Raw genomic sequence first — 12,412 nt, 5'->3', positions numbered from 1 at the left:
CTCCCTAACCTGTTTCCCTTCTCTTACTCTCCCTTCCTCGCACTCTTTCCTAGCCTCTCTCTCCTGTGTCTGCCCTAGCACCTGTCGCCATCCCTGTTCATTTTCACCTGATCCCAACTGCAGCTCTGCTATTTCCTTATTCCCGGAGCTCACCTTGTCAACACTCCAACGTTTGCCTTTCACTCATCCTTCCATGTCCACCATCCCATCTCACCTCATCCTCTCCACTGCTCCTCGCCTCCTCACCCCCTCCCCTCTCATTCCAACTCTTTTCTCCCCTCCTCTCACGCACCCTGCTCCGTCACCCCCCCCCCCCTTTCACCTCTCCTCACCTCTACATTCTGTTCCCTTCTATTTTTCTCCCCTAGCCATCTTCTCTCCGTCCTCCCCCCTTACATTTATATTTACATTTAGTCATTTAGCAGACGCTCTTATCCAGAGCGCCTTACATTAAGTACAGGGACATTCCCCCGAGGCAAGTAGGGTGAAGTGCCTTGCCCAAGGACACAACGTCATTTGGCACAGCCGGGGAATCGAACTGGCAACCTTCAGATTACTAGCCCCCTTCCCTTCTTTCTTTTTCTACTTCTCTAATGTCCTCTACCCACTGTTCCCCTTCCCTTGGCATCTATTTTGCCCGATACTTTCCTCCCCTCACCGCTCCTTTCTTCTCACCTCACCTCCTTCACTCTCTCCTTCCCCCCCCACTGGCAAACATCTCAAATCTCCCACCGTGCTGTGTACAGCCTGTGTGCTCACCCCGGCTCTTGTACCCGGTTACAGGGGCTGACAGGCGCGCTCTTAGCTCCCCGTGTATGTTCCTGTCAGGCAGCCAGCCGCTCCGGCTCCTCTGACAGAGCTCTAATAACCCTCCATAGTCTCCGTCTCACAGAAACGCACCGATTTCTTTCCCCCGTCTTGAGAGATTCTTTCTACCTTTCTCTCTCTTTCCCTCCCTCCCTCTCTTCTCTCTCGTGTTTCTTCCTTATCTGCCTCTCTGCCGTTTTCACGTTCCATTCCCCCCCTCCTCTCTCCCTCCCTCCCTCCCCTCTTGCTCAGAGTGGTGTTATTTCGGGGACCAGATGAAAGTGGAGTGTGTGAAGGATGGGTGGGGGAGGGGGAGGGGGGGGGGTACGGGGGAGTTCCTCCTCAGACGGTAAACGAGGGATTATCTGGTGGATGTGCACAGCTCAGAGCATATCAGAGGAGGCGGCATGCCCCCCCCCCCCCCCCCCCCCCCCTCCCTCACCCACAAGGGCCTTTCTCTTTGTGACGCTTTGAACGTTGACCATATCAAGTAGAAAAAGCAAACTCAGTCAGCCAAACACAGAGCCTGGGGTGCTGTGTGTGAGGCCTGGGTTATCCTGGTGCTTGGATAACCCCTCCGGTCTGATTCAGCACTTACACTGAGCCTCAGCTCTTTCTCTGGAGAAAGCCCTGGAGCCCTGGAGCGACGTACAGACACGCACTGCAATGCAAGCTCGGAATTTGGGGGATGTTCTCTCTGAGCTAAACATGGTTCTCCCAGCGGTGCAGTCCAGTGCCTGGTATAGAACACAACTAGATCTTACAGGGTGCTATGACGCAAACAAGGACAACTGTCCTTGTTTGTACGGGATGACATGCATGTACATGAGATCCTCTGGGCCTATGGGCTTCCCTCTCTAGCAGTGTCTTTAGAGGGAGCTGATGTTCTGATGTATGCAGTAACTCAAAATGTGTGGCATGATACGCAATTACAGCTATTGTGTGCACTGCAGCAAGGTGCACCGTGTGTGGGCGTGTGTGTGTGTCTCACCTCTCTGGTGAGCACAGCCAGGAAACAGCCGTTACTGTGCTCCGAGGGCTCCAGTCGGAAGAAGGGTCCATCTGCAGCCCTCTCCCCCCCCGCCTCGCCACGGAGAGCAGACACGAGCAGGGAGGAGTCGGGCCTGAACGCACGCACGCGCGCACACACACACACACACACACACAGTGTATAAATACCCAGACACATGCAGTACTCATGCATATCACAAACACACACACACACGGGGGGGGGGGGGGGGACGACACAAAACACAGAGTACATATATATCTCTTCAGAGACAGAGGTGAAGCAAAAGCCATCCATACCAATGATCTGATAGCCTGTTTCATTCACAGTAGCCTGGGGCAATCTAGGCCTCATAGACGGCCGGGTAAATGTAGAAGGAAAGCTGTGTGGACTCATGTCCACACCAACTGTAGAAAACTGTCAAACTTCTGACGTCCACGTCAAGGCAAGACATTAGGCATGTACAGTACATGGACTATTGTCTGAGGAAATATTTTGTTTCCTGCTTCAGTCAGAGGCTGAGTGATCCATAACTGGACGTCTGTTGGCTTTTCTTCAGCCCGAGGGGAGGAAAAGACGGAGGAAACTCGAAGAAAGAAAAGCAGGTAGAAAGAATAAAACAAGAGACAGACTGTGTGTGTGTGTCTAACCTGAAGGGCTGTTCTTTGGGCTCCTGGTCTGGTGATGGTCTGTTCTGCTCCAGAGCTCTCGCTAACACCTCCTCGTTCTCCTCTGGGTAGGAGGAGCAGGTGGAATATACCACCACCTGCACCTTAGGGACTGCACACACACACACACACACACATACACATACACCATTAATATATACTGTACATACTGTCTTGACATAAACATACAATACAATGAAACAGTGCCTTAAAGAAACAAAAAACACCCACAAAGGAACATCCATTTTAAGTCTAATTAAATCTGAACTTGACATAGGCACAGGGAAATGTAAGTCCTAAATTGTTATTTCTTTCTGATTTCACAGCACATTGCACAAATAGGATTTTTGGTTGCTTTCTTTTCTATTCTTCAAAGAGAAATTCTCACCAAAGGGTTTCCCAACCCAAAAGTTCTTAACATATTCCGTTCTTTGAACAATGTTGGTCTGAAACATTGTCTGTTTCATGTAGCTTGTGTTGCTCATAGTACAGCTGTGTCAAACTGTTCAGTCATTCATCTGTTGTTTACACAGTGCCTATAGCTTTCATTTCTGTCTCTCCGACCAATTACAACCAGGCGTGAGCCATTACGTCAGAGCTGACCGTTACATACTGTAGAAGTTAAGCTCAGTTTACTGGACCACACTTTAATGTACTGCATTGTTTTCATCCCAGGCTAAGCCTGACAAAGACCTTGACGGTTGGAGTGTTGCAGTAATATAAGACTGAGGCATTATCAAGTTTGAAGTTGTTGTACGAGTCTTTCGAGCTTTAAATACCCTGCAGGTGGTTATAGCAGTTGTGTGTATGTATTCTTCTCTTCTGACAATGCTAAGTATACATTTATATTACTACTAATATGTTTTATATTGCTGTATAATGAATGTATAAATTGTATATATACACACCACACTTTCTATAGTGATGTCATCATATAGTTGCAAACCATTTCCCATTGGTCCACATGATACTAACTATGCAGCTTCTTTAAATTCAAGTCCCCTTGCGCGCAACGTATTGTGGTTTCCTCCACATTGTGCAGTCTGAAGCCTGTGGGATGTGTGTGTGTTCGTGTGTGTGTGTGTGGAAAGACCCAGCTGTTCATCACCTGTGGGCCTACGGCAGAACTACACACTCCCCTCCACCCACTCAGAGCCGGGCAGTAAGGTCGATTCTCACCTGCCGCTTAATTAACGGCCCTGTTAGAAACCATCTACGGTGGCAAAACTGCTTCAGGGCACAATCAATGGTGGTGTTATTAGCCTAGGCTCGCGCACACACTCTCTCAACAGATATTGACATAACCCTGACTAAACACAGAATTATGTTGAATGTCACAATAATACCTGTACAAATGTTCACACACCTGTGCCCCTGTGTGTGTGTGTGTGTGTGTGTTGGCGTTGGCTCTTACCAGGATCAGTATGGTGGACCCCAGCAGGGGAATATTAGCACACCTAATTAACACTGAGGCGCTCTCTCAGGGGAACCTGGGGCTCTGGTCTGATAATTAGGAAGTGTGCGTGTGCGTGTGTGTCTGCACCAGCACATGCTTGCACGTGTGTCTGGGTCGGGTCACACTCACACTTCAGGGCATGATCGATGCTCTTCTTCTGTTGTGCCACCAGTGCATCCAGCTTAGTCTGGGCTATGGCCCCCTGGGATAGGTCTTGGAGTAGGTCTGTGTCTAGCAGGGAGGGGGAGTGGGGAAGAGACACACATCACCTTGAATCAGCATAGGGTTCCTTTCATTAAGGTTCGGTGTTCTGGCTGGGTGTGTGTGCGTGTGTGTGTGTACAGGCTGGTACCTCCGTTCTCCTGCAGTATGAAGTCTACAGGGTTGCTGAGCGCAGACACAGAGCACTGGGGGAGCAGCAGGATGAGCCGGACCCTCTGGAGCCTGGGGTCAGCCGGCTCCACAGACAGGAAGCTCTCCGGGATCAGCTTCACATCTGGGGAGGAACGCACGCACAGGAAGAAATGCATACCTCCCATAAACACATACAACATGGGACACACACACGGGAAACACACACCACACTCGTGACGTCACGCCCCGCACACGCATGCCACGTGCGCGTCACACACACACACACACACATACTTGGGACACGCACACAGTCGTGTCCCACGTACTCTTGCAGCCCACGTTGGCGAGCGTCTCCTGTAGCTCCTCCCTCTGCTCGGGGGGGCGCTCGCCCACGCAGACGGACACTCTGGACTTGCTGCCGCGGGGGGTGTGGCGCGGGCCCAGCAGGGAGGCGGTGTGTGCCACGGTGAGGCCCGACGAGCAGCCCGCCACCAGGACGTCCCCCTCGGGGGCCAACAGGGGCCGCACCACGTAGGGGCCCACACAGCACGACTTGTCCTGACACGCACACACGGGAACAGGACTACTTAGACGAGACTACGGACATGCCCGAGATCAGACATGGAGAAGGACCATCAACAGACACACGGTGCCTGTGACAGACACAGATGGACAGACGGGACAAACAGACAGACTTCTGTGTACAGACAAAACAAGGTTAAATTGAAAACAACATGACTTTACTGCAATAAGAGAGAGAGAGAGAGAGAGAGAGAGAGAGAGAGAGAGAGAGAGAGAGAGAGAGAGAGAGAGTGACAAAGAAAGAAACGTTGTGGTTTGGACAGAAAGAGAGGTGGTTTAGAAACAGGAGGAGAGTGTGGTGAGGAGGGGATGGAAACAGAGGGGAAGGAGAGAGCGAGAAAGAGAGAGAGAGAAATATAGAGAGAGAGAGCGAGATGAGAGAGAGAATTGGCAGCCAGTGAAATCAGATTACTATGGAGATGTCCTTCAATCAACGTAACCTCTCTCCAGAGATAGTGCTGAACGTAGCACAACCTCTCAGACCAAGCTCACATCACTCTCTACTCAGTGTCCATATCACCGTGTTTTCAGAGGAAAACGAGAGGGAAAGAAGAAAAGAGCAAGGGCATTTAGAGCGGAGGGGGCGAGGGAGAGGAAGAGAGAGAATGTGTGAGAGAATGTGGGAGAGAAGAAGTGATTAATTTTAGCAGTGGTATTGAATGCTTAATTGAATTTGGCTACGTAATCAGATTTCACTAGCTGGCGTGCTAGTGTGGCGTGTGGAGTTTACGGGAGTGAAATTAAATAGCAGGAGCTCCTCTGTTGCACCGAAACAGGAGGGTGTTACAGATGAACTCAAGGGGGTTTTCAAAAGATGATGTGTTTTTCGGATTTATTTGTCCATTTGTCAGTTTCAGAAACACTTTTCGAACGAGCAAATATATTTTAGTGGCACATAAAATGAGAAAATAACCCATTATAGTGTGTCCTCGTTAATTTAGAGTGCGAGCCTGCATGAGCAGGGGCCCACTGGGAAATGTTGTTTTAGAGGCTTCTCTGTTCTCCCTGCTTCCTGTCCTACCTGGATGATGAGCTTGTATTGGCTGAGCAGCCTGGTGCGGTACAGGTCAGCTTTGACCGGGGCAGGGAACACCAGCATGTCGTCGCAGTGGGGGTCCTGACAGAAGGTCTGCCCCTCCAGCTGACTGACGGAAGTCACCTGGGAGAATCCCTCTTGCTTCAGGACCCTGCACACCTCGTCAAGGCTGACCAGGGGAAGGGGCCGGGCGGGGAGAGAGGGCGGAGGGGTAGGAAAGAACAAATGCACTCGTTACACTGGAGTGTGTGTCTTGTTTCATCATGTAAAACCATTTCTATAACCTTTACTGAGGCCTCTGTCTACCACCACTGCGTAACAATGACATGTTACAATATTTTGTGGGCTTGAAAGGTAGTCAGTCAAGAGCAAAACACACATACACACACACACACACACACTCGCACTGTGCCAACCCCACAGGTGACCTCCACAGTCCCAGACCTTGCTGAGGGTTGTTGCTGATTGGATCTGTCCACCGCAGTGGGATTTACACCCTAGTGAATCAGGCTGTCTGTACACACACACACACACACACACACAACGTGCCCACTCACTTCACTCATACACACGCATACACAGTCTGTGGTTTAATGGGATGTCAGCAGGCCACCTGGACCATAAACCACTGGACAACCCCCCTGCCTGACCAGTGTGTGTGTGTGTGTGTGTGTGTGTGTGTGTGTGTGTGTGTGTGTGTGTGTGTGTGTGTGTGTGTGTGTGTGTGTGTGTGTGGGTGTGTGTGTGTGCAGTATACATACGTGTACCATTTGTGTCTATCCATGTGGGTGAGTGTACATACGTAGTGTCTGTGTGTGAACATTCACACATACAGAACATGTACTTTGTGTCTGTGTGTGTATGCGTACGTACAAGAACTGTCTCTGTGTGAGCACATACTTAGCACATATACTTTGTGTGTGTACGCACGGCTGCTGTGTGTGAGGGAGTGCCCTGACCTGCTCCTGAGCGTGTTGACCCAGGTGTAGAGGGGCAGGCTGCTGGCTCTCTGCTGCTTTCTCCTCACACTCTCAGGCAGGATGCAGTCGATGGTCAGCAGGTCGTGCTTGATCCTGCAACGTGCCAGGGAGGCTGCCAGCTTGGTCTTGAACCTCAACACACACACACAGGACCCATTAAGGAGACAATGTTACATCACAAACTAATTACGAAAGCGACGTACACATCAACACACACAGGGCCCATTGAGGAGACGATTTTATATCACAAAGTATTAGAAAGTAAGGTGCACACGTCAACACGCATACACACGCACACACACACCACTTCCCTGCTCTTCTCCCTCCTGTTGTACCTGAGAAGACAGCTCTCTGTGTCTCGAACTTCCTGTATGAACTCCTCCCCCGGGCACTCCCGCGGGAAGAACTTCCTATCCTGGAAGTCGTAGAGCATCACCGCCACCAGGCTCATCTGGTCGTCCGGCTGGAGACAGACATGCATCGGACGGAGAGATAGGAAGCATAGATTGGACAGGAGAGATAGAAAAGAGAGATAGAGCCTGCGGTCCATCAGTAAGACAGAGGGACAGGGAGCATGGAGATATGGGATCGATAGCACTGGCGGTCCACTGCCCGTCAGCTAAAAAGGAACACATGGCAAGAGATAAGATGGATGGAACTAGAGAGGTGGACGAAAAGATAAATAGACTCTCTACTAGCCATCAGCTCCAGAGGGGAAAAACTGAAACTAGATATAGAATAGGATAGATAGAACTGACACACTTCATCGGTTTACTTTCTGGGAACAGTAAAAGTATTGTCCCCTGACTCGAGAGAGAAAACACTGCGTAGAAATAGGATAGATAGAACTGACACACCTGGATGGTCTAGGATAGTTAGGATGGATAAATGCATCAAGCTCTCTGGCCCAACTGCAGCTTAGAGGATACAGAGAAGGCCTGCCAGTGAGCCAGACATACACACACACACACACACACAACCCTGCACTCACACACACTAAAACCCTCCTGAACTCACACACACTGCTGCACTCGCACACCTGTACTCACGCACAGCTTTGGGATATCCTGCTATGACCTGGCTCCAGCCTCTTAATTAAACACAGGAGGAAGCCACACTCTTTTTTTCACGCTCTACCTCTCCAAAGCCCCTACCTCTCTCCGTCTCTCTTTATCTCCCTCTGCCTCCCTCTGGGTGAGAGGCTTTGGAGGCAGATGGTGTTGCTCGGCAGCAACAGATTGCCGCAGCGTCGCCGCTGGGCTAATGGGGCGAGAAGCTAATATGCTACACTAGCTGGCAGTGCCAGGGCTACGCTAGGCTAACGTGCACACTAACAAATTAGCCGAGCGCTCGTAATTCACTCGGTAGGTTTTTAATCAGTTGTTTTGGAAAGGTCGATATCGGGGACAGGTGTTGGATCCAGCCGCTCCTCCTCCTCTTCCTCCCTCGTGCCCTCTACCAAGGTTGAACCCTTTGGGGGCGGGCAGTTACAAATTCCCCATCTGCCGTTGCTTGGCAACAGCGTCCCGCCAAGGGATAGCGGCCCGGAGAGCAAACAGGTCGCCACGTCACCGTGGATACCCAAGGCCTGCACGCTGTGACACTTAGAACTGGGAATGCTGTCAACACCGCCTGGTGTGGGGGCTAGTTAGTCACACTGGGTGTTGTAGCCCTGACAGGGAGGTCTTGATCACACATGAGTGGTGATGTTACCTATTCAACACTGTCAGCTGGGCTCTGCTGTGTCTCTCAGTAAACACTGTACATGCAGTATGTACATTTCCAAAAGGTTCTCCTTCTTGGCCCCAGAAAAACAGCCTTTTCTCTCTGTTAGCATCAACTCCTCACCCCAGCCACAGCGGGCCTATCTATATCTCCATCTCTCCTCCTTTCTGCTCTCCTTCCCTGCCCTCCCCTATTCCCACCACCCTTTCCATTCCCCCCAGATCCTCTCTTCCTCTCAATCTCCCTTTCTCTCTCTCTCTATCAAGGTTGAACTTTATAGATGGCAGGTGGGTGTAAAAGGGGCCGAGAGGGAGTTCTAAAGGAGCGTCTCTTTGTGTCTGGCCTTTATTGTGTGTCTGCCGGTGGGGTGCAGAATAACGACCTGCCACTGAGAAGCATGGCGACCCATTCATTTCAGACATGGTCATAATTCATCTCACACAGGTACAGTAGGCGCGTGTGTATGTGTGCACCCTGTGTGTGTGTGTGTGCACATGGGTGCGTCAGCTGCTCAAAACACTCCATGACAACTGTATTTAAACACACAACACAACACTCTACTCCTGGTTTCAGGGACTGGATGGTAGGGGACAGGGGAGAGGAGACACGGACACAGGGGTCATGTGCTCCATGGAACAGTAATGTGTAAAGCCAGTTCCTTACTGAAGTACTTCGTTCATTTCAAATTAGACCAAATGTTCTAACTGGAGCAAGCCCCCCCCCTCACCCCAACCCCTTCCAGTGCCCCCTTACGGAGCTGCCACCCACCCCCCCCATCAGCTAAACGACAAACGGAGTGTTCCCTTTACCGTCTACCAGCCGGGACGTTTCATGGCTGAGCTGGGACACCTTCAGTTTTTTTACAACCGTCTATGGCGGAACTAATTACATTCAGCCCAGGTCCCGGACATGGATGAGCTGGGACAAGGGTCGGGGTGTGGTGTGGTGGGGAGGGGAGTGGAGAGCTGTTGAGGAGGTGCCCGGACAGCATTTTGATGTCATAACTAATTAATGGTCTGTTTTGTTTGAGGGAAGAAGTGATAAAGCAACAAATAGACCTGGACGGGCTGTGAGGCGGTTTTTATGGCTGCTTCAGAAGGGAGCGATAGTCATTTCATGGAGGATGAGCCCACACACAAAGACTTTCTGTGAGTTGATGAAAGCTCAGTATGAATGTCATAATCATTATCAGATAAACTGAACAAAGGGGTTTGCATGTCTAAAACAGCAGGGAATTAATATAGAGGGCTCTGTGTGTTCCTACTTTGACAAAACGTCCCAACTATTCTGAGAAGAACCGTTTTTTACTCACCATTGGCTGAGAGAAGTAGAAGCAGCTGTCAATCATGATGTCCTCCAACAGTTCTTGATCTATGGGAGGGACATGTAAAACTAATATTTAAAGACAGGACAGAGAGGACATGAGAGGAAAGAAAATGTGAGTATAGAGGTAATGTGAGAGGAGAGTAGACGAAAAGAGAGAAGGGAATATTGAGGAGATTTCAATCATTCTGTGTCTAATAGATCATGATTCACAACGGCCCAATCTCGTCTCTAATTATCTCCCCAGCCCAGTCCAGACAGGTTCATTTGGGGGCTGCCTGATAGTGATACTAAGAATTACCCTCCTAACTAAGCGATAGAAACGATTAGGGAGCTAAATCCATATCTAACAAAGAACACTTTTCAGGAATGGAGGTGAAGGTTCCTGGAGGCAGAGAAGAACAAATAATATGGTGGTAATTTGAAATGATAATTCAATTATACAGGACTAATAATTCCAATTAAACGCTCATTTGTTTCCTTTTAATCAAGTTAATCAAGTTATTAAATCATTTCGAGTCATTAATTTAGGAGGTTTGTGTCTGAGACTGCTAGTAGCAACTGGCAATGGCATCCATTGATTCCAAGGACAGCAGTGATGTTTCTTTTTTTGGAGCGATAGCATTAATACACATGATGATACAACAAACCAGAGAATCGCCTTATCTAGTCTGGTTTATCAAAAGGTTGTAGCCTAGATGGGTAGCTACTAAACAGGCTGCCCTTATCTGGGGACCTCATCTCTGGGCTCCTGATGGGTTTCCCGTCTCATCTAGTCCCTGGGCCGGCCTGGCGGAGATATCACCAAGGCAGCATCTGTCTCCACGGCCACAGGAAGCCGCTTTCTGGCTCTCACACAGGAAGTCTGATCCCGCTCTTTCCACACCGAACTGTGGGCTCTCTTTTCCATTCCGTCGAGGGGAGAGACGAGGCATTTTCCGCTCTATCTTGTTTAGGATTAGAGAACAGCTGTTTCTACAAGCCTCTGTGTTTGTGGTGTGATTTTCCTACATTATGGACGGAATCGTCGGTAGAATTGCCCAATGCACGGCAATGTTCCAGGTAATCTTGTTAAACAGCGTTTTCTTCATTTGGAGAAATCTTCTTTATCCCACAGCAAAGGAGGATTTGTGTGTGTATGTGTGTTCAGCGTTCTGTTTGTCCTCTAATCCTGAGTGACACACATGACTCTCTCTAACTGGCACTGGGAGGTGACGACCTGACTGGGACCTTCCAAAGGCAGAGCCATGGCAACGGCCGACACCACTGCTGCCGGCCTATCACAACATCACAAATCACACTGGGATGTTAACTGCATGTTGAGCTTGGGCCAGATAGGCTACACATACACACACAAACACACAGACACAAAGGTGTGTTCTTTTTTTTTAGGGTAAACAAAAACGTCTGTATGCTTTGCCCTAAGCTAATTTACAGTAGCCATATCTCAACCAGTGTTTACTAGTTCCGCCCGTTAGAGCAGGAGGTGGTAAAGATAAGCTCTAGGCCGGCTCCACAGAGTGAGGCTCAACAGAGCCACGGACAAGCCTGCTTCATTGGTCCATAGAGGTCATTGTCCTGGTCGCCCCATAAATCACACCCAGGAGACGGGGGAAAACACAGAGGAAAAATCACCTATAAATCTCATACGGCGGAAGACATTATATACCCGACACACTGCTGAGCTGGGTTGTGAGCAACCACGAAACAAACGACTCTTCCAAGCTCCAGGTGAGGCTCGAGAGTTCTCATATCTGCTTTGCGCTCTTCAAAACCCTTTCATTAGTCAAAAGGGTTGCTAATCACAAAATCCTTGCATTAATTCTGAGAAAGTAAATATTTTTTTTGGGATTACCAAGGACTACGTTCAGGAATTTACCCTTAAAACCATCAGCCGGGTGGGAGGATGTGTGTGTGTGTGGGGGGGGGGGGGGGGTTCTGAAAGGGTTATTTTGCAGTGGCGAGCATCCAGGTAACACAATGACCTGGTGAGTGTTGATGGCCTCGGTCAAATAAATCCACAGTGAAACAAAGCCTCTCTCCGGATCCAATTCAACTCTGTTCTGCATCTGTACACCCCACTTCACATGAATCTGGTCAAACCTGGGCAAACGCAACAAGAACTTTGGGATGAGTTTATTCACATGATCACCCTTGCATTTGCTGACAGAGATGGCTTACATATTAGAGCTGGGGCCCATTAGCTGGCACTGTGCGATATAAGCTTTCTCAGGCTGAGTGAGCGCCATTGCCAAGGGCAGGGCAGCCATGTTCTCTCCTCCTGTGGCCTGAAACAAGCAGCTCCCCCTGGTTAAACAGGCCCCTATCCACCCTCTCCCCTCCCTTCATCCCTAACTTTCTCTCTTTACTTTCAGCCCTCATTCTTTCTTTCTATCACTGCACCCTCCTCTCAGCCCAGCAGTTTCTCTCCTGAATACACAGACCTACACTCTCTTTGTGCCTCCCTCAAGC

General features: G+C 49.7%; 1 protein-coding gene across 1 annotated transcript in view; it reads right to left on the bottom strand.

Moving 5' to 3' along the window:
* The window catches only part of LOC136954487 (putative methyltransferase NSUN7), a 43,087-nt gene that overhangs the window by 27,661 nt on the left and 3,014 nt on the right, over window positions 1-12,412 (bottom strand). Inside the window, exons 2-10 of the mRNA XM_067248116.1 lie at window positions 9,930-9,988; window positions 7,228-7,355; window positions 6,872-7,024; window positions 5,898-6,081; window positions 4,621-4,852; window positions 4,293-4,436; window positions 4,070-4,171; window positions 2,467-2,596; window positions 1,799-1,931 (exon numbers count right to left, since the gene is read on the bottom strand). Coding sequence (XP_067104217.1) covers window positions 1,799-1,931; window positions 2,467-2,596; window positions 4,070-4,171; window positions 4,293-4,436; window positions 4,621-4,852; window positions 5,898-6,081; window positions 6,872-7,024; window positions 7,228-7,355; window positions 9,930-9,988 — 1,265 coding nt within the window. The remainder of the gene's footprint in view (window positions 1-1,798; window positions 1,932-2,466; window positions 2,597-4,069; window positions 4,172-4,292; window positions 4,437-4,620; window positions 4,853-5,897; window positions 6,082-6,871; window positions 7,025-7,227; window positions 7,356-9,929; window positions 9,989-12,412) is intronic.

The sequence above is a fragment of the Osmerus mordax genome, chromosome 12 (genome assembly GCF_038355195.1).
Source record: "Osmerus mordax isolate fOsmMor3 chromosome 12, fOsmMor3.pri, whole genome shotgun sequence".
In the NCBI taxonomy this organism is placed as follows: Eukaryota; Metazoa; Chordata; class Actinopteri; order Osmeriformes; family Osmeridae; genus Osmerus; species Osmerus mordax.
The sequence above is the reverse complement of the archived record's forward strand: the minus strand, read 5'-3'. Positions and strand labels throughout refer to the sequence as shown.